Raw genomic sequence first — 26,773 nt, forward strand, 5'->3', positions numbered from 1 at the left:
TAATTAAGATCAAATAAAAATGGCATAGTAGATATCGGTTCAGTGATCTGCATGTGTGTCAGTTGATTGTTAGCTCGCTATCGCATTTTCCATAGGCGCGCCTTCTAAAGGGGTTTTGAAGTATATATATATATATATATATATATATATATATATATATATATATATATATATATATATATATATATATATATATATATATATATATATATATATATATATATATATATATATATATTCAATGAAAGTAATTTTAGCGGAGCAAAATCCTTTTTTCTGTATTTTTACTTTCCAGAATCTCAAAAATATTATTACAATTTTCATATTTTTCTTTGGGTATCTTCACCTTCCATAATCTGAAAAATATTAATACACTGTTCATATTTTTCAGATTATGGAAATATCATGAGCTGTTGCGCTTGATATTTCTAAGGCCTTTGACTGTGTGTAACATAAGGGTTTGCTGGCTAAACTTCGATGGCTTGTCGGTTCATTTTTGTGTATGGCTCTCCAGTTTCCTAAAAGAACGTTCTCTACAAGTGGCCTACGATGGATATCTCCCAAATACTTTCACCATCAACGCTAGTGTTCCCCACGGATCTATATTGCCTCCAACCGACTTTTTATTGTATATCAACGACTTATTGGAAAAAAACAAGAATCCAGCCACACTTGTCTCGTCATTCTATTTGGATTCTAGAACATCGGCTGCGAATGCACATCTTCACCTGCAGCAAGAGGTTACATATCTTAAGGATCTAGTGATTTCTAATTGAGGTGAAAGTAACCAGGTTCAATTCAATGCCACAAAAACCCATGCATCGATTTTCTCCAAGAAGATGAATGTCTCCAAACTGGATATAATACTGTCAGGTCAGACAATTCCGCTTTCTGCTTCGATAAGTTTGTTGGGGGTTGAAATGGACACCAATATGTCTTGGCACAATCATGTCACTGGAATAGCAAAGGCTGCTTCTCAAAAGCGTGGGACACTGTTCCGAACCAGAAAACGGTACACACCTCAACAACTGTTGATGCTTTATAAAGCTCAGATCAGATCTTCTTTGGAGTATTGTTCTCATGTATGGCTCTGCCCTCAAACATGCCTAGCCTGAAGTTGCTGGATTCCATCCAGAAAAGAACCTTCCATCTGATTGGAGACGCGAACATCACGCGCAACCGTGATAGCCTGGAACATCGAAGAAAGATTGGGATTTATCCCTCTTCTATAGATACTTTCACGGGAGGTGTTCAAGTGACTTGGCACATTTGATTCCAACAAGAGCGGTAAGTATCAGAAATACTCCACGGACTATGGCTGAAATTTATGATTGTATTCTATGGCTCTAAACGCGAAACTGATTGAGAAAATCATCAGAGTGTGTAACTAATTTATTTTTCATTCCAGTTGTTCAGACAATATTTCTATGGAAATAATTTTGAATAAACAACTTCATTATTAAACACAAAAGAATCAAGCCTATTTGATAGGTGAAATTGAAACTTCTGGCGTAAAATGAATTTCGACGGGCGCCTATTAAACTGAAAATTTAGTTTGCACCTAGAACTCGCAATAGAGCCATCGTATAGTTATTAGAAATAATGAAATAATGGACTATTAGGTTGCTTTTTAGACATCAGGTAGGTATATGAATAAAACATTTCATTTTAATGAAAATATTTTCCCGCACCAGAAGAAAAACACAGTCTCCCGATTCGCGTTTCGCTATTAGTCATCTCATGATAATGCTAACTTGATTAGCGTAACGTTGGTCGAGAGCCAGTGTTGATGTTCTGGTGTGAAAAAGTATTTTCAATAGCAAGAAACTTGGCTTCGAAACTACTACATTATACATAATATACATGTCCCCCCCCTCCTTTATTTTTGAACGGGTCAACTCAAAAAATATAAATTTGGAATAATGAAATTAATGCAAGAATACTTTAATTTGAAGTGAAATTGACTGATGAAACTTTCAAGATGGCGACTGGACGCCATCTGTGAAAAATTGAATGGAAATGGGGTCTTGTGACATATCTTTTTGAAGCTCGTGATAAATTCTTCACAACCAGAATATAATGTTAATATCTCCAACTACTACAACACGCCGGAAGTATAAATAATTTCCTGAATACATTGACATTTAACTTCGTAATATAGGGTAATAAGCTTGAGGTCAGTTCAGAAGATGCTCGAAATGGTTGCTTTGAAAGGTGTCAAATCTGGCGAGCGGGCTGGCTATTCTGTAGCACCTCGACGGCCAATCCAATGACCGGGAAAAGTAGTATTCAAATAGTTTCTTACTTGTCTGGAGTAATGTGGTGGTGCTCCATTTGGTTGGAATACAATATCCATATCGAATTCATTAGGATTTGCTTTGACGATTTCAATGATGAGAGGGTCAACAGTAGTTTCCAGCATATTCAAATACAGTTCCCCTGTTGAACTTTGATCAATAAATAGAGGTCCTACGATATGGTTTCCCAATATTCCTGCCCAAACGTTCATTTTTTCTGGATATTGGGTATGTGTTTCCCGGAAAACATGAGGGTTGGTTTCACTCCGATAACGGCAATTTTGTCTGTGAACATTGCCGTTCAAAAAATGTACATTCGTCACTAAAACAAATATTGTGGAGATAGGTAGGATGCCTTGCAATGGTTTCCGTCATGACTTTGCAGAATTCTGTTCTTCGATCAGGGTTATCTTCAGTTAATAGGTGTACCATATTAATTTTGTATGGATGATACCTATTCCTCTTCAAAAGTCTCGACAAAGTAGAAGGAGACACCTTACAAACATTCGCCACGGAATAAGAGGACTGATTAGGATTTACTACCATCTCACCAATTATTTGCACTTGCTTCATATTCTAGGGTTTTGAAGTATTCGCCAGGAGCTTCAAAGTGATTTATCACAAGACCCTCCTTTCCAGTTAATTTTTTTTCCAGATGGCGCCCAGTCGCCATTTCAAAAGTTTCATCTGTCAATTTCACTTCAAAATAAAGGATTCATGCATTAATTTCATTATCTCAAATTTCAATTTTTTGAGATGACCTGTTCAAAAAATAAAAGGGGGAGGGCGTTAAAAAAATACACTGTATAACAGGCAAGCCAATATTTTTTAATTTTGTAAATACTATGTAAATAATTAACTCATTGTTATTACTAGATACAAACTAAGTTTTCGATTTAGTAGACAATTTTTTGAAAATTGTATTGAATGAAGTTAACTTTTTTTACTTTAGATCTACTATAGTTTTTATATCTGAGAAATGACATGTCGTAAAATATTTATTAATATGCAGTTACTTTTATCGTATAGCTTTTTCAATACTCAAGTAGATTATGGATACTTTCGGTTTCGTTCCGACACATTTATAATATTTTCGTGGAAAAGATACGCCACTGGCCCTAGGTTTCCATTAGAAAAATATTGGCGACCTCAATTTTTGAGGTTAAATCGCTCCGCAGGTCATTCACCCGCTCTGATATAATCACTTATGCATGACTGTTATCTTTTCCAATGATAATTTTTATCAGCTCAAGGTCTCAGTCGTTTATACGTTTATTATTATAACACTTGTAATAATATTGAGGCTTGAAATAATTTTTGCGCAGTTGAATTGATATGTTTTGTGATCAAACAGATATAAAGTATCTTCGATTATTTTTCTTACAAATTGCCCACAGAGTTCAAGGTTGTTAATTTTAATAATAATGTTCATATGGTCATGACCATTTTTATTGGATAGTTTTATTGTGGAGTTTAAAACCTGTCAGAAAGGTGAAAGAAATGCCTACTCGAGTGGCCTCGCGAATATATTTTCACCTTTCACAGTGTGGAAAATCAAAAATGATTAGGGGAGAATCTATACAAGAAAAAGGACAAAGTGAAAAATTCACCCTAAAAAGTTTTTCTGAAGACAAATAATTGTTTACTAACTTTGGTCCGTATTTAAAAATTCAAAGATGGGGGTCAGATGACACCCTGTATAAAAAATTCATGGACATATTTTAATAGTCCACATCAAGCGCCAAAAGGCAAAATAATAATTTTCTGTACATCTCCAGAACCAAAAGGGCTATATTCGATTTTTTTACATCATTGAATAGGTCTCTAAAATACGCAACTTTGCTACGATTTAACTGACACTCTATATATTATCGTTTACGAGATTCCCATGTACAGAAATGAATTTGAATAGCCCTGCATATATATATATATATATATATATATATATATATATATATATATATATATATATATATATATGTATATATATATAAGAATTTATCGAAATCGACTTGTTTAATAATACCAAAATTTGTCGAAAAGATAATGCAAGAACATATAAATGATAAGTGTCTATTTTCGACTGAAGAAAGGCACTTGAAAAATTTGGTAGAATTACTTAAAATATTGTTGAATGCCGGTTTCAGATTGAATTGTAAAAAAGAAACCATTTTTAATCTAAAATTATACGTTGGGGATATCTTATAGACGAAACCTGCCTTCATAAGAACCTGAAAAAAGTGAAAGCGAAAGTTTAGGAAACAAAAATGAAAATTATTTAGGACTCATCTAATTCATAGGAATGAATAATTATTATGGTAAACATAAACTTTTGATATGATACAGCCTCAAAAAAAAATCGAGAAGAGTAAAATCCAGTGAACGAGCAGGTCATTCTAACGGAATGAAGTGAAGCGAATTTTTGTATCATTAGTGACCGCTGTCAAGCTAACACGATATTTCCTTACTAGGGTAACATTCATAGTCAGCCACAAAAAACATCTTGAATTAGATTAAAAATAGAAAGGCGATTTTCTGTGAAACACTTTGGTTCAATTTTATTCTACATGGGGTTCATTTCAATGAACAATTTTTGTGTCTTACATATTACAAACTTTGTGTAACCTGTGGTAACTAGCTTTGGAGCTGCTTCAATCCTCGTATGGTTGCAAAGTTACGAATTATCATTTTTCCTATTTTCCAATTCATAAACGAATGACTACGCAACCGCTTATCTGAATTCAAAACAGTGAAGCTTGTTTTATAGAGAATTGAAATAGCTTTCGGGCTAAGGGTCACAAGACACTTTTCTATTTGAAAAAAAAGTTGATGGGGTCCTCTCTGAGGCTAGTGATATACCATAGACTTTTTTGTCAAAGTCGTTCTAAAGTTAAGAGGCAGGGGACTAATTACGCCCACTCTGTATATATTTTCGTGAGAGTTTTCTATAAAATGTATTGTTTTTTTTCATTTCTTTCTTTCATTTTCACATACCTGTTGTAGACCAAAAGCAAAAAAAAAATGTTTTTCTTCATACTGTACGATTTCACAGATATAGTTCCTATAGCGGGCATAAAATTAACTAGATTTGTAATAATATGGATCGTTCTTTTGCTAAGCAAATGACTAATTTTAGTGTCAAATATTTAAAAAGTATACAAGTGATTCATTCGTACAAATCATGTATTAAAGAGTCATTTCATTGGAGCACATTTCTCTGTGAATTGTCCCATTTTGATATGAAAAAAATCCAAAAGGCTATGCAGATAAGAAGTTGAAGACGTGTATTTTCGTCCGAAACATCCGGAAGTACACATGAGTGTTTTGAATCAATAGACACTTTGTTTCGAATCCGACTCTGTACATTTCTTCAATAAGTACCGCCTGTAAATTTCGATTTCGTTAAGAAATGATACATAGCATCAGCCGTTCAATGTCCATGAGAAAGTAAAACGTCACAGATTTACTTACCTCAGACCTACATTGAGTTTCATGAACTCGGCTGAAATGTAGGCCGTGACAAATCGACACTACAGACAAGGACCACGTTATATCGCATGCAATATGGAAGAGAGCGATGGTTAACTCGGTCATATTTGAGAATAAAAGTGACAGTGAAAAATAACGAAATTGATATGGTGGGGTACGCTACCGTAGTAGAGCTGTTTATAGGAATGTACACGGAGAAAACAACTTCTAGAAAATATTCAATTCGCAAATATGTTTCAACAAATGAACGCTGAAAGTTTCATTATTTATATGAACATGAGAAAACAATTTAGCTCAGAAAACAAACGTTAGTTCTCTATATACAGTAGGATTATATGTGCAACTGGTACTGAAGAACACCAATTCTTTACAAATTATGCCGTTGACACACACCTTTTATGCGGTGGAGATAATTTTTTTGACCTCTTTTCAGCACCAAAAAAACATTGGTTTGAAAGAAATAAATGCATACTTGATGACAGGACAGAGATATCAACCTACCTAGGAACCTATGCGACTGTATTTCAGGCGGAAATTTACGATATTGTATTGTGTGCTGAGAGATTTGAAGAATTCAACCTCATACACAAGTCAATAAAAATATTATCGGAAGCTCTTGGCTCCTACCGAGCAACGTCTAAATTGGTAGCAAATTACCAAAAACGACTCTCGTCAATAGGAAGATATAACAAATTGTCTCTGGTCTGGATTCCTGGCCATAATGGTCTGAAAGACAATGAGGCTGACAGAACCTGTCATTGACATCGCTTTAGGTCTTTCCAGACAAGCATTGAACACCTGGATGGCAAGAAGATTCATGGACTTCTGGCAGAATCTTCCAGGATTGGCTCATTCCAAGGCAATTATTCGCCCTTCGAAGCTTGATACCAAACAGTTGTTGGACTACAGTAGGGATGAATTACGATGTCTAACAGGCCTTCTTATAGGTCAATGTCATTTGAATCATCATATGCAGAGACTTGGACTGATGGAAGACAGTATGTGTCGCCTCTATTTGGAAAATGATGAAATAGCAGAGCACATACTTTGTGTATGCCCCACTGGGGACCGAATCAGGTTTTTAGAGTTGGGCAGAGCCGTACTCTTACCATCTGACCTGAAAGACCACTCACCATACAAACTAATTGGCTTCGTTAAGAAGCTGGGTTTATTTGGTCGAGTGTGAATGGGTGTGAGTCACAATAAACCCTCTCGGGTTGCGGTGGAGGGTCGAATAGACCCACTCACTTTGGACCTAACCTAACCTAACCCAACCTAATTCAAGCACTTTGTAGAATACGATTCTGTTTGAGATAGCTACAGGTAGAATTTTCCCAAACCGTATACAGGGCTATTCAAATTCGTTTCTGTACATGGGTATCTCGTAAACGAGGTAGAGTGTCGGTTAAATTATGGCAAAGTTGCGTATTTTAGAGACCTATTCAATGATGTAAAGAAATCGAATATAGCTCTTTTGGTTCTGGAGATATACAGGAAAAACAAAAAAATTCAAAATTATTTTTTTGTCTATATCTTCTTTATTCGCAGACATATTGAAAATCTGTCCACATTTTGCTATTGGCACACATTTTGCTATATCTTCTTTATTCGCAGACATATTGAAAATCTGTCCACATTTTGCTATTGGCACTTGATGTGGGCTCTCAGCTGTCATCTGACTTGGGCCACCCCCATCTTTGAATTTTTAAATACGGACCTGTATTTTTTGTTGTAGTTTTTGGATCGTAGACGTTCACTTCGTACTGAGAAATTAAATTAAATTTTATATTTCGGGATTTTTCGGTAATATTCGATTATAATTGTGTGAACAAACATCCATTTTTATATATTAGATGTGTTTTGATGAGCAGAAAAAAAATGATAGCAATAATAACATCCGAAACAAACACTATAATTTTAATGAAAATTGAAATGAAGTAAGTAATTTATATACACAAAAAAAAAACAATTGTGCAATAAATGTTCGAATTGGAGTCCTTCCATTTCGAGACAGATAATTGGACAATAAGATGTTCTGCAAGATCACCAGATCTTACTATTTTGGACTATTTTCTATGGGGGACATTGAAAAATAGGATTTACGCTGGCAGAGAGATAGAAAATGTGGAAACGCGAGACGCGAGATTGAGGATTTTGAATGATTTCGCAACAATGCAGCAAATACGTGTATTAAGGGCAATAAATAATATGAAACACCAAGTTCAAAAATGTCTCGAAATGAAACGACTTCAATTCGAACATTTATTGCGCCAATAATTTTTTTGGGTACCTAACTATATAAATTACTTCATTTCAATTTTCATTACAATTATAGTGTTCGTTTCGGATGTTATTATTGCTATCATTTCATTTTCTGCTCATTAAAACACATATAATATATTTTTGATGTAGATATGTTTCAAATAATCATAAAAGTTTTTCTTATTCGAAGTTCATTGTAGAAAACAATCAGAGCAATTGAATACATATGAATTGGTACCTAAAAATGAAAAAAAAACTCTCAAAAAACTCTACGATACATAGGGAGACGTGAAAGTTGCTATTATGTTTTTATTCACCTCAGTCAACCAATTTTCAGGGCCGTAATTTAAAAGGGAATAATTCACACAACTATAATCGAATATTACCGAAACAATCCGAAATATAAAATTGAATTTAATTTCTTAGTATGAAGTGAACATCTGCGATCCAAAAACTACAACAAAAAATACAGGTCCGAATTCAAAAATTCAAAGATGGGGGTGGCCCAAGTCAGATGACATCCTGTATAAAAGATTCATCGATATATTCTGAGAGCCCACATCAAGTGCCACATCAAGTGGACAGATTTTCAATATGTCTGCGAATAAAGAAGATATAGGCAAAAAAATAATTTGGGATTTTTTGGTTTTTCCTGTATATCTCCAGAACTAAAAGAGCTATATTCGATTTCTTCACATCATTGAATAGGTCTTTAAAATACACAACCCTGCCACAATTTAACCGACACTCTATCTCTTATCGTTTACGAGATCTCTATGTACAGAAATGAATTTGAATAGCCCTGTATATAGAAAATATGAAAAAAATCAATATCCTCCATTACAAATCTATGTCAGAGGTATTTTACATTTTTCCACTGTCAAACTTTTTCTAATGTTATAAATAAAGAACATTTAATTCAATAAAATTTATGAAACTCTTCCTTTTTTAAGGGCAGCATTCTGCACTCGGAAGATTAATATTTTCTATTTAGAAGGCACTAAACGTAACTAAGTTTGACAGATGTGTTCAAAGCCACCATGTTTACTTCTTTATTGCAATATAAAAAATCAAAATTAACTGATTATCGTATTCAAAATGCTGCATTCCACACACCCTTACCAGCATAAAGTTGCTGCATTCAATAGTATGCTTTAAGGACTATTGAATATTCCACTCTCTTAGAATAATTTCCAGGGAGAGCTGAGTTTGATCAAACAAATGGCGGTCAACAACGGTTATAAGGTAGATAGTATACACTCCATTCTTTCCAAAAACCTACAAAAGCAAGCCATGGATCAGGTCTACCCAAATTCAAGATGCGATAACGTTAGTTATAGGACATTGTTATATTTGTTTTTTTGAAGAAAGAATGCGTGAACGTAGCTTACAGAATGAATAGTAATCTAAGTAACATTATTAAAAACAATAAAGACAAAACTTCGGCGTCGGATAGATCAGGAGTATATAAGCTGATTTGTGGCTCTTGCCCAAAACTGTATATTGGCCAAACAGGGAGAATATTTTCCTGAAGAATTAAAGAACATAGAAGTAGTTTTGTAAATAAAAAGACCAATTCCACATTTGCAAACCACCTTTCAGCAGAAGGACATGAGTTTAATCATGAATACGACATATTACATCTAGAAGAGAAAAGCTCAATCTTCTAGAATGTTTAGAAATCAAAAGATTCAAGAATTCTGGTAATCTAGTGAATAATCAATATGAATTGAATAACTCCCCGTTACTAAATATTTTTTCAAATGGGACATAAGATCAGGTAATTTAATTCATTACAACTCAGGTAAAACTCAGGTACTTCAAATTGTAGAATTAGGTATATTAAGCATTGAAAATATAGAATATAGTTAGTATAGACACGCCCGAAGAAGCATTGTATGGCGAAACACATGTTGCGTTTTTGTAAAACTGTTTAGTGAAAATCTCACAACAAAGTGTTTTTTGAATACGTTTGTTATGGATTTTCATCAATTATCGGCCAAAATTCCATCATATATTTCAACTGATTATTTACTGGTTCTCATGTCAATTTTTTGTTTTTTGTATTCCAACGGTGAAATAGAAAATTAAACAAATTTTTTTTGAAAATTCGCTGGCACTCATTTCTAGTAACTGTTTTTAGTTGTACTGCTTCAGTATTGGAATATAAATGTACATGAAATTTTGTTAAAAACAACCAGATTTAAAAAATAGAAATTAGAAATTATTTGCTTACACTAATTATGTTCATCTCATTTTAAGTTATGTAGTGTACTTCTGCGAAACAAAATTCAGTTTCATGCGATGTAATTTTTTCTCAGTGTACACAAGGTGTCGACACCGAGGTTAATGACACCAATTCGGTGACCAGAAATATCTAACGGTAATCGTGTAGGGTGTTTGTTGTGTTTCATCATAATCACCTTGTATTTACTATTTACTGTTTTCATAGAGCAGACTAGCGGAACGACTCCAGAAAACAATGATATAACCGATATTTTTCTGGCACACCTAAAGTAGTTCAAAAGGTAATAGGATAAACAAAGCACGTGTTGATATGGATATATTTTCCAGAACTCAACTTCGTTATTTTTATCCATTTTATCATCTCATTTTATTATTATTTCTACTTACCTAGTTTTAGAAACATTTGTCTTGTTTTAATTTTTTTTGAGTAAAATATTTCTCCTATATTTAAGTAAATGACAATTAGTTTTTTGTTTGGAATATATATATTTTGACGAGAGGACTAACCACATTTGACTAATGGCAAAAAATTTTAATAGAATTTCGAGATGGGTTCGAAAAACACAAACGGTTTTTTATTCATTTGGCTTCCTCAGACAGGATTGTTCCCTCATTCCATTTTTTTATTGAATATTTCAAAAAACCCCACCAACATAACATGTTGAATAACTTTAACTGAATAATATTTGAGAATACATTGTTTTTTTTTGTCACCTCAAAGCCTTCGGATATTGAGTGTTACGACTCAGAAAAAAGTTATTGGAAAATTTAAATTCATTCACTAATTTTGAAGATGAATTTCAAATGCGTTTACTAGCCTAAGAGCCTGTGAATGCCAGATATTCGATATTTTATAAAAGATGAAAGATTCTCAGTGCATTGCCCCAACGTAGGGAACAATGGGCTACTATGAAGTTTGGATCATCATGGCTTTGGAAGGTAACATGTAGCAAAGGTGTAAAAATTCCTCACCGGAGACTCTTAAACTTCAATAAATTATTACGTAGGTATTTACGTTATAGCATAAAAGTTTTATTTAATATCTCAAATATCAACGTTATTTGAGTAACTATTAGAAAAAATTTTCTCAGCAGCCTGCCAGCTTTGACAGTTTTAACACCTAGGCAGACAAACTTGAAGGTTAGGTGAAGATATGAGCACGTGGAAATATACAGCACGGATATAAATAGTACCCCTTCCTGTTAACTCTTGAACGGGATAGAATATCAAAGTCGGACAAAATTTGTATGGAAAGAAATTATTTTCAGTAGTTTTCAATAAAAAAGTCAACTTTTTTCAAATAGAAAGGTGAGTCCTGTGACTTTTTGCTTGAAAGGTATTTCAATTCCCTATACAATGACTTAATGTTTCGAAAATGGAGAACCGGTTGCGGAGTTATTGGTGTATGAATAGAAAGAAGACTAGGAAAAATGATAATTCGTAACTTTGGAACCAAAACAGGTTTGAAATACTTCTAAAGGAAGTGATCACAGGTTAACACCAAGTTTGTAATATATAATAGATAGAAATTGTTCACAAAAATTAATCATATTTAGAATAAAAATGAGGCAAATATTTGACAAAAAAGCGCATTTCTGTTTTTAATCCGATTTTTATGATTTATTCTATCTACTACGTAGATTGGCAGCTGCCACTATCGATAGTGAGAATTCGCTTCATTCCTTTAGTGGAAAAAACAGAAGCAGTACTCATTTATACCGGCCGTAATTTTCACGGAGCAGAAAGATGTTCAGTGAAGATTTCATGATAATCCGATCTGCCGAAAATATCTTACGGAATTGGTTGAAAATGTTCAAACAACTGGAAGTGTAGCTAAAGCAACAAGAACTGAAAGATAATGTATCTCCAACAAAAAACAGTCTCTATTAGCGTCTGTGAATAACCACCTTCAGTCCACGACAACAGTTGCTCATAAGAATGATGTCTCAACAACCATTGACAAGAAATATTTCAGAAGACATAAGTTTCACCCCTATAAACGGAGGTAATCACATGAATTAAATCAAGATGAAACTGACAACCGCCAAAATGTGTGATATTGGTTAAACATAAACCCACATTTTTGTCAAGAAGGTCACACTCAAACTCCTTAGATTATAAATGTCTAGACAGAAATATTGGAAAATGATATAGTTGGAAAAGCTAACTGAGGATTATCATTTGAAAATTCTTCCAAACCTCGTTCACCTAAGGATTCAATCAATATAAATTCGAAAATTCAGTTATTTTCCAACAAGACTCTACATATCTTAGGTCTCTGAGGGATTGGCTGGATCAGACATACCCAGGCATGTGGATTGGTGGGCGCGGAACGTTGGAATGTACTGGTCGTTTACCGGATTTGATTTCTACAGATTTTTTTCTTGTGGAGCTTTATTAGATCGAAAGTTTGTGTTAGGCAACCTGGAACGACACGGACACTTACTAACGAAATTAACAAAACGTATGCTAGCATTACTTCAGAACATTCAGAACTTTCGCACAAATGAGTTATGTATAAGATAAATAATAACGAGGTTGAAATAAAATTATTGAGTTTTATGCCTTTGAAAATAACACTTTTCTATTTAAATTCCATTTAAATTTCCTTTATTTTTTGAAATATTTCTAATCACTTTCGTGATTGAATCATATTCGAAGTAGCCACAATTGAATCACTTTTTCACAACTTTTCTACAATTGGAACATTTATTTTTAAAATTTACTTGGAATTATATATTTTTTTAGGTAACCGCATCTTCATATTCAACAGAAATCTAAAATTTTGCAAATATTTTTCCAACAATACTAATACTTTACATACATTGATGGATGTAGCCGTTACTACGTGGTAGGAGATCATGATGAAAAGAGAAATGAAAATTTCTATGTTTTTTACCACTTTTATTTGTAACTAACGTTACTGCAGTTTCGTTCTATATGGACATTCTCAAACTTAAACTCAACTCAAATAAACTCAAACTTTAAGTTTGAGAATGTCCATATAGGACGAAACTGCAGTAACGTTAGTTACAAATAAAAGTGGTAAAAACATAGAAATTCTCATTTCTCTTTTCAACTAATTACTTCACTTCTAATAATATGCACATGAAAAAATTTTAAAATACATTATATAATTACTATTTCAAACTCTTATAAAGGTACTAGAATGAACAGATGTTAAAACATGTCAAAAGTGAATTGAAAGACTGAATGGGAAATTTGGTTAAATCTGTTTAAAATCTGTTTTTCCGTTAACCAGCTCTCGCACCCCTACGAACGACAACCCTCAGAAGTCGAAACTTGGTGCGAGCTGAGGATTAACGAGGTCTTACCTATCAACGTGTGATTCCTAACACGGGTTGGACGATAGCAATTGAAAATCGATCGATCAGACTAGGGCTTGAACCACCGACCAACACGGCAGTCAATTCGAGTGAATGAACAAAGCACCCACGTCGAACCGCCTGGCTACCGACCGACGAGAAACGATATACCTATCGACGAGGACCTTCTCGCTCTCCAGAAGTTACACAGCTGAATTTTTCATGGGTATATTCGAAACAAAACATATGCGAAGATCAACATTTTATTGGAATTGGCATAGAATTGGCATATGTGCATGGAAAGATAAAATAAATATAAATTTTATATCAGGTGTTTTAATTTGTTTTTGATGAAAGTTTAAAAAAAATTATTAGATGACTTCGTATCTTCATTTCATTTATTTATATTATACAACAATATAATTCCATTAGATGAGAATAACTGCAAACAAAGGATTCGCATTTGGGCAAAGAGCGTAGATGGTTTGTTCTGTAGGTACTTTGTTTCGGATCCTCTAATTGTTCTGTAACATTCCAGCTAGGTTATGAGAGAGTGATGAAGACAATTTCTATATATGATGTGAATATCCTGAAATTCACCGATGTAAAAAAAAAGAACATGATGCTGCTTTAGATGAGTATTGTCAGGAAGAAATTGTTTGAGATCAGATGATTTTTTCATTTCAGTATTTTTATTCACGGTGTTTGTGTAATGAAAATTTTTAAGAAGTTGCAAAACTTTCAATTCAAACTATTTTTGTCATATTTTTAAAAGTAAACCAATTAAATGTTATTCAAACTGTTCTGTTCACTATGTGGAATTGAGTTCGCATATACATTTTTGTGTATTCCAACACAGCGTTGTCAAAATCTGAACACATTCTTCAGAGTGTTTTCGTACAGTTCCGGGAAATTATTTCTCGGAACTTTATTTTCTCTGCTGTTGGAGTCAGTACGGATTGTGCTTATTGTTCAGGATATTTGGGTTTCATGATATTGTTGCGTAATTAGTTGTAACCTCCAGAATTTTTGAAAATTTTTTAGACATTTCATCAACTGTAATTGTAACTGGCGCAAAACAAAATTTAAAATTTATCTAGTTTTGATTGAAGAGTTCGAATAGTTTAGACGGTGTGCTAATCCCGGATAAAGTAGGATTCTTGAACCATACATAACTTGATATACTGAAAAAAAAAAGAAATATGTTTTCATTAAACAATTATCATTCCCTTGCTGAAGGCAATCCTCAGAAGTCGAAAATTGGGAGATCACATTATTAACGAAGAATTGTTTTTAAACGTACGATATCCAATCATATAATATATATATATATATATATATATATATATAATAATAAATATATATATATATATATATATATATATATATATATATATATATATATATATATATATATATAGGTATATATATGTGAAACAAATTATTATTTTTATGTTATCAACAAATACTTGTCATTTATTGATTCATGTCAAAATTAATTTTCAAAATATTTTTCGCTTCGATTTGCTGCTAATTTTTCATTAATCTCATGTTGAGTAAGTTATATCTGAAACGTTTTATAAATATATTTTTACAATCATCTTTTCAGTTGTCCTGAAGAAGGAAATAAACATTTCCGAAAGCTTGACAAACTAGCAAAGAGTTTTCATCATTGACCTTGACTGCAACCTCAAGATACCATCTGATTAATTCATAGATTCAGTCATTAAATATCCTACTTTTATATATATATATATATATATATATATATATATATATATATATATATATATATATATATATATATATAGAAATAATTTCTAATTCTAACAACTAACACAATAATTAAACCAAGAAACCATAATCCACAAAAACAGTCAAATTACACTTTTTCCTCTCGAACACTTTCCATTTATATTAATGAAAGTGAAATTGAAGTCATCACTAGGAAAGTATTATTAGTTAAGCACGGCTGTACCATTAGAAATTTCAGATTTCTCCTACTCATGCTTGAACTACTTATTTTCCCAGTTCATTCACACTACTATGAAGTAATATTTCGAGTGGCAATATGGCATAATATTATTTTACAGAGTGTCACAACAAAAAGATATGTACAAAGGGAGAAACACGGTACATATATTTGCAAAAGAACAGTAATAGTTTGGAATAGGAATATAATTATATTTTCAAATACCAAATATATTGGTAGTTTGCCTTCAAAATCATTTTCCACGACTTAATGAAAATTATACAAACTTCAATTTTCAACAAAGTTCAAATTTTTTTTTCCTTGTTTCTTATTATTTCAACAATATTTCAACAATTAAAGCTGTTATCAATCAGGTTCAACTTACATTCCTAGACAAACTTACTAAAAAAACAATTGTTTAATACGTTCAGTAGAGCACTTAAAGGTAAGCCTTAAATATAAATTGGTTTCAATGAAGATTCTTATTTTCATGATAGAAAAATCGAGATGTTGAGAAAAATCGGTGGGAATGTAAAAAATGAAAGGAATATATGAACACAAAATGTGAAGCATAGATTGAATAGCTTTATTTCAAGAGCAACTATCTATTTAACAATGGAATCTGAAACTGTAGTGATAAAATCTGTCTGTTTTTCCGTTAATTAGCTGTCGCCCCCATACGAACGACAACTCTCAAAAGTTTAGAACCTGTGCGAGCTAAGGACTAATGAGGTCTTCCCTTTTAACGTGTGATTCCTAACACGGTTGCAGAATCATTCCAGCTTCAACCAGATGAATTCTGTCGAGAAAAATATCTGGTCGAGGCGGGAATCGAACCCACGATCGAATGTTGAGATCAATCGAAAAAAAGCGAAATAGGAATGAAATCTGTGACAGAAATATATAGTGAGTGGATGAATTGTGAGACAAATTTGATATTTTGCAAACCATTCATATTTAATAAAAATTCTGGAATAGGTCGATATCTATTTTTGGTGCAGACATTTCAATGCAATGCAATGCATTGCAGATTGATCTGATATTTGGTACACACATTTAGTCTTAATGACAATACAATTAAATAAATGATGTATCATTGTAAATCCAAGATGGTTGTAGCTGCAAAATGGCGGATTACACATTTTTATTTCACAACTACCTCAATATGCGTATCAAATGACATGGCTTGACTAGTAGAATAGTAGTACACTTTGGAAAAGATGCAAATTCAAGATGGCAGCAACTATAAAATGACGGATTACATATTTTTTTACAACTACCTCGATATAGGTATCAAATGACAGGGCTTGACTAGTAGATGCAAATTCAAGATGGCCGCAACAACCAAATGGCGGAGTACATATTGTAATACTGAGGCACTAATTGAACTAAACAGAATGAGAAGAATTGAGTAACAAAATTAAAAACTAAAAACTTGAAAATGAAGTAAGTAAAAAATTTTTTATGTTGTTCGATTTTATTAAAATAATAATAATGATGTATATAATGTACCAAAAACTAAAAAAAATTCGGAAGGTCCTAGGTAGCAGCCATCACATCACTCGCCTCAGCAATCTACGGTGGTATTGATCAGATAAAAAAATATATAAAATCGTTAGGCATAGTATTTACATATTTATTCAGGTTACGTTACGTCTAACGATTTTATAATTTTTTGTTTGATCGATACCGTAGATTGCTGAGGAGAGTGATGTAATGACTGCTACCTAGGACCCTCCGAATTATTTTTCATTTTTCAGTACATTATCATTATTATCTTTTTTTTATAAAACCGTTCAACATAAAAAATTGTACTTATTTTATTACGTAAACATAACGGTTCAGCACAAAAAAATGTAATTATTTCATTGTATACTAGGATTAACTTGAGGAGCAATTCCACTGATTTTGACGTGAATTTGATTTTTCATCTATTCAGTTAGACACACTTGTAGACCAGACCCTATATATAAACATATAAACATATCAAATTAATATCATTGAAAACGGGAGATACTTTTTGTTTGAAGTATCACAAAATCTGTATTTCCTTAAAAAAATACCGATTACTTCATTACGTCAAAACTGTTGACATCATTTCTCTACAATGAAAAATAAAAATCTATTTCAGGATTTTTTTCAAAGTTACGAAATAATGTATTTGTTCCATAACTTGACCGCTTCATGTAAAACAATAATTGAATTTGAAAGAAAGTAAGTAAATAGCCAATGAAAGGTAATGTTATATTACTATTAAAAATGTTTTGCACATGACTATTCTCATAATATCGAACCGATTTCAGATTTCAATTATATAGATAATTCAGTGGTGTGGTGAGAATTTTCACTCTGACATATTTCAAAAATATGCATAGACTCAAACAAGTGGGATTCACATTCTCACATTGGAAAATAAAATAAAAAAACAAATTCCAAATTCATCTTTTGAAATGTACCATTCACCCGACGTTGAGTCTTTTGGTTTCGAGAGGTATATAGTTATTATTTTCGACTACTGTGGCGAGGTGAATCGACTGAATCAAATATTAATTGACGGCTGACTGCAAATTTTCAATACAGAACGATGTGGTAAATTTTTGTAGAGCTTTCCACCCTTTTCAAACTTCTGCCTTAATATTTTCCAGAGCGAAAATTGTAAAAAATATATAGAAATTACAATAGTTTCTTCAAAAGATGAGATACTAAATTTAATTACCTTTATCAAGGATCATTCAGACACTTTTAATGTAATCACTATGGAACAGAATGGATATTTACGTCAAATTACGTAGGTACACATAGGTTGAAACAGCAAAGAAAACAATCATTAGTCACTCAAGCAATTTCCCCGGGAAAACCAGGGAGAAAATCCTCAGCGACCACGTGCCCTACCCCGCGAAATTTGAAGGCCAAGTGCAGGGCTACATCGATTTTAATAATGAATACGCGCATGCGTGTAATGTGGATGTTTAAAGTCTATTACGGGCCAATTGTCCTTTGAAGAGGCGATACATACATTTATTATATTTTGTTTTTATGTTTTGTTTTGTTTTTGTTATTATATTTAGTATCCACGATCTCAGTAAATATATTGCACATGATATTCATTACAATTGATACGTTCCTTTTACGAGTATTGTGTCTAATTGTATTTTGAATCGTTGAATTGTCAACGTACCTGAGATAAGAGAAAAATTAAATGAATTTTATAGAAAAATAAGTTTCTGAAATATGGTAGGTATACAAATTTCATTTCAAGCTGATGGGCTCTTTCACATTGGCGGACTAAAAAATAATTTGAATAATATTCTCATTGCCGTCTCAAGTTAAATTATACTGTGTCTTGTATACGGAGTATTGAAGAACAAATTTCAAGGGTAAGTTGATAAAACTTAATGTTTCAAAAGGGTTTTGATAAGTTTTGCAAGAACTCTAACCTATTTTCCCTCCTACTTTACAAATGATTATCCTAGGAAATATTTTCGTAAAAATACTAGTTTCACAAAAAATATTCATTAGGAAAGAAAGGTTTTGGTCTTCTACTTCTCCATCTTACAAAAAAAAATTGGCAATCTTCCGAAGGAAGGAAGGAAGTAATCAATTTCAAAAAAGTAACTCTATACAAAAATATGTAGAACTTGCAATAAAGTAACTTTCAGACACAAATAACTACTTTCATATAAACATTTAATTACTCGAAAGAAAAATACTTTCGAAACAAATACTTTCATATGAATGGTTTATTATACAAAAAATTCTTTTAACTATTCAGTTTGTATTCCAAACATTCGTTATGGAATTGAATCAGATATCATTTACAGATAAAAAAAATACCACTTTCAAATTAAAATATTTATTATGTATTATTTACGTCGGATAATAGTGAAGCGAATGTTTAGAATTGGAATACAAATTATGAAATCGATTGAATTGAATGACCTGAAGAAATAGATATACGCACCAAGTTCGTTGCGATGTCGGCCAGTAATAACTTTCGAAGGTACTCAGTTATTCCGCTACCTGTGCAGTTCATCGGCGATTTGATAGATGGCGGCACTTACTTTAGAGTTATTTTTGAAAGTTTAATAGCTCGGAAGTAATATATCGTGCATTAATTTATTTTAGTCCTCATTCAAAAGGTCGAACTCTGGTGAAAAATAAGGAAAACCTATATGAGACGGTGACAACATTTTTGACAGATAATACGAAATTTAGTACCACTTTCAATATTTGACAATAAGTGATGATATCTTTATAGAAACATTTCTGCTTTCAGATTCACCATCTGAATAATGAAAACTATTAAATCTCCAAAGAACTAACAAAAATATCAACCTTCATGAAAACAATTATTAGCAGAAATATATAAACCATCTTCAGATGTTTTTTTCAGGTAGTTACATAAAACGTATTTGTCGCAGTTAGAAAGATTGAAAAATCGCATCAGAAAAGCTTGAAATTGATGTTCATGAATATTGGATACATATATCCGAATCAAGATCATCAAAAATTAGCAATCCACCCCGGCTTCGCACGGGTGCAATTTATTGGTGACATTTTATATTTCGATTCCACGTTTTCACAACAGGTGTGAACTTCAAAACGAAAGATCTGATCTGAATAATAGGTAATTTACTTGTACACAATCATCTTTTATTATGAAACTTTTAGATAGATAAGGATAAATATTGATTGAATCATCACAAATGTCATTATCTTCCGATCCTACCCATGTTTTGATAGACTAATTTGTGCAAAATGTCCTTGTTGTGACTTGGCTCTAATAATAAGACATATAGCCTCGCGAACTTCTTTGTGGATAATGAGTCATGTAAACATGTACATTATTTTATGTATGAATAACAGTTTTCGCAGAGCATGCTGGAAAATGACTTTTATATGAAAATGTTTGATACCTTGGGTCACATCATTTTAACTTTAGAAAAAACTTCAATAGCTGTGCACTGAAATATATACCTCAATCTTGTTTCGAGTAAGATACTTCTTTCACGTGGAAGGAAATAAAAAAACAAACATCAAGTGCGTTTTTTTTATACATTATCTACTCGATTGATTTTGTTCGTAACGACCCAGAACATTATTTGTTGCAAATTGTGTAATATTTTCAGTGATGTAGCTAAAAATTATTGATACCTCTTAGACAATTCCTGGGTTTAAATGAGTGTTCTTTCTTTTTAAACAAACATAATTTCTTTCAAAAGGAGCAATAGTGGTAAAATAGTTGAACGTTATATTTTTCAGTTAATCCATAATTTTAAATAATGAATGTTCCCGTAACCTCCGCCAAAATTTGAACAGTATTTGTTCCTCACCATTATATTACTTTATTATTATTTTATTTTTTATAATTATTTATTATTATTATCAGCACCAGAATCTCAATTGCAATTTGATCTTTATTACTGAACTACAAATTTTCAAGTTGTTTTTGATACGCTCTAATGAGTAACTTACTCAAGAATATTTTCATAAATTTTATACAAAACGATTAAATTCCCAACAATCCTTCTTGCTGCTTCACCCATAAACGAACGTGAATACGAACACATGACCGTGAACCATATCCGAGTTCGCAATTTCCTTGTCCCGGGAAAAGCCCTATTTATTTTGTTCTCCAACTCGAGTTTTCCGTCATTCAACAAAACTGATGGATGTGAATAACAGAGAGGGACTGTTTTGTTCTTATAATTTATGATATTTATAAATTGCTAGATCACTCTGTGATATAGATGAAAAAGGAAATTGGCAAAAACATTAAAGTAAAATTAAAGTAACCATTTACAACTTACAACCTTTCTGGATAATGCCTTTTGATGATTTGCTTTAAAAAAATTGTTATAGTTTTATTTTCGAGAAAAAACAGCAGAAACAAAATTAAGCATCACCTCTTTCATTCAACTGATTTTTCCTAATTTTGCATTCAGGAAATTCATATGATTTTCATTATTATGAATGATAAATATGTTTGAACACACTATTTTTTCACATTTTACAAGATGTACGACATGGAAAACCCTCTCTGAATATACGAGGGTGATTCTAGAAGTATCCGGCCCAACAAAGAAAACACAAAAATTTTGGAAAAAAAATATTTCTTTTACAACATAATATCCAAAAGCTCTATACACTTTTCCCAGAAGCGTTCAATGAATTCGATAACGTTTTCATAATACGAACTGTCTTGCTCCTCAAAACAGCCATTAGCTGCCTACATCACATCTTCATCGTTGGAAAATCTTTGATCACTGAGCCAACAATGATCCTTCATTATCAAAAATGTTATACAGCCAAGCTTTGAAGAAAATTTACCCAATTCGAAGAGAAGAGGATAAAAGTTATAGAACCTTAACCTACCTAGACCAACCCACTACAAATATTTCAGATTTTTTGCACAACAAAGATGTAAGTTTTGCTTTTAAAACCAACAACAACAACAACAAAATGAAAGTTCCGTTTTAGAAAAATCGGGAGTGTATATATTATCGTGTGGTTCATGTCCGATTTTTTATATAGGTCAAACTGGAAGAACGTTCAAAGCCCGCATAAAGGAACACAAATATAGTTTTCAGAATGGAAAAATAAATTCTACATATGCCACTCATTTGATCACAGAGAGACATGAGTTCAACCATGAATTCAATCCCCTCCATTTCAGAAGAAATAGAGGATCTTTGGTCTTAGATTTTAATAGTCGCGTTCACCTTACCATATCTAGGTTTTGAGACAGCTTTTAGGATGTCAAAATACAAGTTTATACGAGTTAATAGCTAGGTATATCAAATTCCGAGTTAAACTCACTAAGATGGCTGGATTAAAAACATTGGTTCGAGCACCCCGAAACTATAATTCTATTGAATTGGTTTGGCGGCAATTTTGTTTACCACTATTTTGATTTTTTTTCTCTCGAATTCTTACTTTTCATTTTTCGCATTCTTCCAAGCGAACTCTATCCTATCAAAAGAGTGTAAAAAAAGTAATAAGTCATCTTGGGCGGTCAGCCATATTGAATTTAGAGTTACGTCATGTTATTTCAACCTAACAGCTAACGCTTCTCTTATAATCGTCTCTAACGAATTTTGACAAAAATACTAAGGAAATATTGATTTACTAGGTGGTGGAAGAAACGAAAAGTAGAAAAACAATACAAAATACTTGAAAATATTCGAAAAAATTTTAGAAATAATCGCTTTTGTCGTTGAAGTCGATACATTCCTTCTACTTTATGTGCTGAATCATTTCGGGCTTTCCCGGGAAGTTGCTATGCCAACTCTACTCGTGTGCAAAAGGAACAAGTTATACCTGTGAAGGTTATTTCCGCGTCTCCAATGCTTTTATTCAGATGAATAATTGTTTGAGATTGAAAACTGATATCAGAATTCTGATTCTTGTACGAGTTCGAATCAATTTCCTGATTCTTTTTGAATATCGTAGCATGACACTATTCAGAGTATTGTTTTCACGCTTTCCAATTTCAACACGATTCATTAAATTTCAATACGTTAGTATTTTATTATTATTTAAACATTTATCAATGTTTTTTTCCATATTCATAAACGTATGAAACTGTTTTACAGTATCTCGGAATTTGGTGGAAATGAAGATTAGATTCTAATAGGTACTTTCCACACATCCACTGAAGATTTACAATCCCGGAGTTTTACAGTATTTCGAAATTTGGTGGACTATCATTATTTTAAATTGGGTTATCGAGCTTTATATTTGGTATAAAAGATGCATTTCCAAGCGAACCGATTCCTCCACCAAAATACACAAATTAAGGCGATTCAGGGTGGTCCCTATTCCTTCGCCATAATGTATAATAAATAATCCGAATACTTAAGGTTTACCTACGTGTGACTATAGAAATGAAAGATACTTAATCTATGATTTTGAATAAAAAAAAATTAAATTAGAAGAATTAAAGTATATAAACAGAAGTTATCAAGGAATTGTGGTTAGAATATTTATCTGATAGAGTAGCCAACACAGTCTCTTAAAAAAGTCAGATTCAGAGTTTTGCGCCTCGATTCAAGGGTCATGTCCATCAAGACGCCCAGGAGTTCCTTCGTTATCTTTAAGGAAGTTTACATGATGACGTTCATAGAATTAATGAGAAACCTAAACCGATCTCAACGGAGATTGACAAAAAATTGAGCGACAGAGAAAAAGCACAAGAGTCATGGCTGAGATATTTGAGTATGAGTAACTCTAAGATTGAAGATAGTACATAAACTAAGTACTGAAAATATGTTAGTCTCCAATTGCATATGTTTTTGACATACATTTGTTTTTATCCGGGATCATAGATTTTAAAATTTTCTGACAAGATTCGAACAGACATGGTAAAATAATAAAGATAACTGATTATCGTTCCACTTCAAAGTACAGAATCGAGAAGATGGAAAACATAGGAACACGACAGTTTGCAAATAACTACTAGATACATTCCTTCCCTGGAAATCATTAATGAAAATATTCAGGGGCAAATATCTCAAAACACATAAAACCCATCCCATCATACGAAATTACCTCGCCAAACCGTCCCTTGGAACAACTGCTCTATTAGATTCCTTAAAGTTGCATAAATATAACTCTACCGAGGGTGAAACTGCTGCCATCTCCCTCGAACAAGAACAAAATACTCTCGCTGCTGTATTTGCAATTCAGCATCCTCCTACTTCTCGAAATTTCCACCCTCACCTGTCTGGGTCATTGCTCCCCTCGACGCTCCCCAGTCACCCACCACCCAATGTCGACGGCCGGTGCATAGCCGTCTGGATTCCGCGGCATTGGGGTGTTGTCATGACGACTGCCAGCCGCCCGAACCCTCTGGCTGCAATGGCAGAATCGGTAGTGCGAAAGGGATGTTACAAGGGTAACGCAAAATTCCAACACTGATATGTTTCATAAGTTTGGGAAAGAAAGTTTATGGCTTTCTACTACTCCATCTTGATACAAAAAAATGTGGGAATCTTCCAAAGAAATGAAGGAGGCAATCAATTTTAGAAGTAACTCTATACATAGATGTGTAGATCATGCAAAGAAGTAACTTTCAGACACGAACTGGAAAAAAAGCCCTCCTGAAACAGCTACTTTCATATAAACATTGAATTACCCGAAAGAAAAAAAATATTTCAAAACAAATACATTCATATGAACACTGAATTATACGAAAACACTTTTCTCTTCAGTTTCAATAGTATATTTATTTGCGTTGGTGATTATGAAAAAAATTTAAATAGGTTTCGTTTCTAATCTATTTTCCTTTTTTTTTCTCTCAACCACTATACAAAGCAATGCTTTATGTGGCTAACTCTTTATTCATTTGTAATATTGGCATTGATTACTGTAGTTGTTTTTGGCAAATAAATATTATTATTATAGATAATATCAATCATTAATCAACTGAAATTCAAAAAATCTTTCTTAGGGTATCGAATATCAATCCCGATAACATCAAAAGGAAGTTTGAGGGAGAAGGAAAAGTAAATGAAATTTTATTCCAAAAAAAAATGAAAGCGTTTGAGATTCATCAGTTTACACATCTACCCCCTACCCCCCTAACCCTCCTTCAAAGAAATACTTCTTTAGTATGCGAGTTATAATATCAAATTCCATAAGCACACTTCCGTAAGTAGTTCTCCTTCATAATAACATTTCAAATTACATGATAGTGACATACTTTGGTTAAAGTTGGTACGTGAACAACTATCCATAAACGTTATTACAATAATGTAATTTTATAATTGGAAGGATGGTACAGTGCCGCAATGTACATTTGTACTTAGGCATTTTTGTCTGAAAATCTCATTATTAACTGAAAAAAGGCTGTTTGGGTAGCAGAATTTTTGTTTTTGCCGACGTTTCGAATTTAATTAAATTCTTCTCCAAGGCTCAAAAAGTAGTTTCTTCGTGTTAACAATATAAGTATTTTAAAAACCATCAGACATACAAGATATATAATAAAAAATAATAAACATTGCAACAACCAAATTTTCGACGCAACACAAATACAAAATGACATGAAACATTGGAGGGTTTTTTGCCACAAAAGAAGTGTACTTCATTCACTGACGCATTATTCAATAATAGCATGTACGTAAAAGAGGTTATAAAATGTTATTAATAAAAAATGATTGTATTTTACTGAATTCAGCGATACCTTTCTGAATGTTTCCATCGACTACACGATGAAGTGCCTTCCTGAAACATAAACGCGTTGCACTCACATTCGCACTGAATCGATCTAACAACAACGGAACAAAAGTATTTGAGGGGATCAAACTCCTGTTTCTGGAACATTTGCGAGGGTGGCATATCTCTACTCTCGCAGATATGAGGTTAGGAATTATCTAGACATTGGGGGAAGGAAGTTTAGTGGGTCTCCGTTGTCGAAAATGACACAACCAGGCTCTTAGGGGAGAAAAAAATGAAGCTGTAGATGTTGGATTTCATTAGGTTTCATACGATCAATAACAATACTGAAGGTACTATGACGAATAAACTTTTCTGTTCAACAATATTTTATATTTCAGATGGGTAGTGAAACGAAAATGTAACAAAGAACAATTTCGAATTGCTGGTTCTTCATACATGCATTTCCAAAATAAGCAACGCGGATTGCCATCTCACGTTACTGAATAAATTGATTGAATTAGTAACTTGTAATTTCCCCAATTTGGACCTCGTCGAAATATTACATTGAATAATTAATAAAATAGAGCAAAGTAATTTCCTACATTTGTGAAACCTGAAAAAAATTATAAGCAAAATTTGATTCTTAAACAATTCAAAATAAAACAAATTTTCAAAATAATACGAATACTTGAGAACCACTATTTTTAATGCGAATGGAACTACCTAATCACATACAGATTCTTTTTAGGTTTAATATTCAACTTAACTTTGTTTTGAATTACTTTAATTTTTCACTAGCAAAATATTTTTGCAAATAAAAACTGTGAATAACAATTATTCAAATATTTATTTAAAAAAAAACTGTTGGAAACTATTTGAAATTTACATAATGGGACATTTATCACTGGTCCTCTCAATGCCAAATCATGTTTACCTTCAAAAATCAGTATAAGTAAAAATAATTTTGTAAAATGTGATTTCTCAAAAAAATTATTAAAAGATGTAATATGTCGGTCAATCTT

General features: G+C 32.5%; 1 protein-coding gene across 2 annotated transcripts in view; it reads right to left on the minus strand.

Moving 5' to 3' along the window:
- The window catches only part of Eip75B (Ecdysone-induced protein 75B), a 241,150-nt gene that overhangs the window by 123,870 nt on the left and 90,507 nt on the right, over positions 1-26,773 (minus strand). The window contains exon 1 of one of the 2 annotated variants that reach the window (XM_074172386.1): positions 18,310-18,340. The exons of the other annotated variant lie outside the window; for it this stretch is intronic. Within the exon in view, the coding sequence (XP_074028487.1) occupies positions 18,310-18,325 (16 nt within the window). The 5' untranslated portion in view covers positions 18,326-18,340. Of the gene's footprint in view, positions 1-18,309; positions 18,341-26,773 lie in introns of those variants that run through there. 2 annotated transcript variants of the gene reach the window in all.

Source organism: Leptinotarsa decemlineata, unplaced genomic scaffold (assembly GCF_025532065.1).
Source record: "Leptinotarsa decemlineata unplaced genomic scaffold, Ldec_3_MD MMD2_tig00000090_RagTag_RagTag, whole genome shotgun sequence".
NCBI classification, from domain to species: domain Eukaryota; kingdom Metazoa; phylum Arthropoda; class Insecta; order Coleoptera; family Chrysomelidae; genus Leptinotarsa; species Leptinotarsa decemlineata.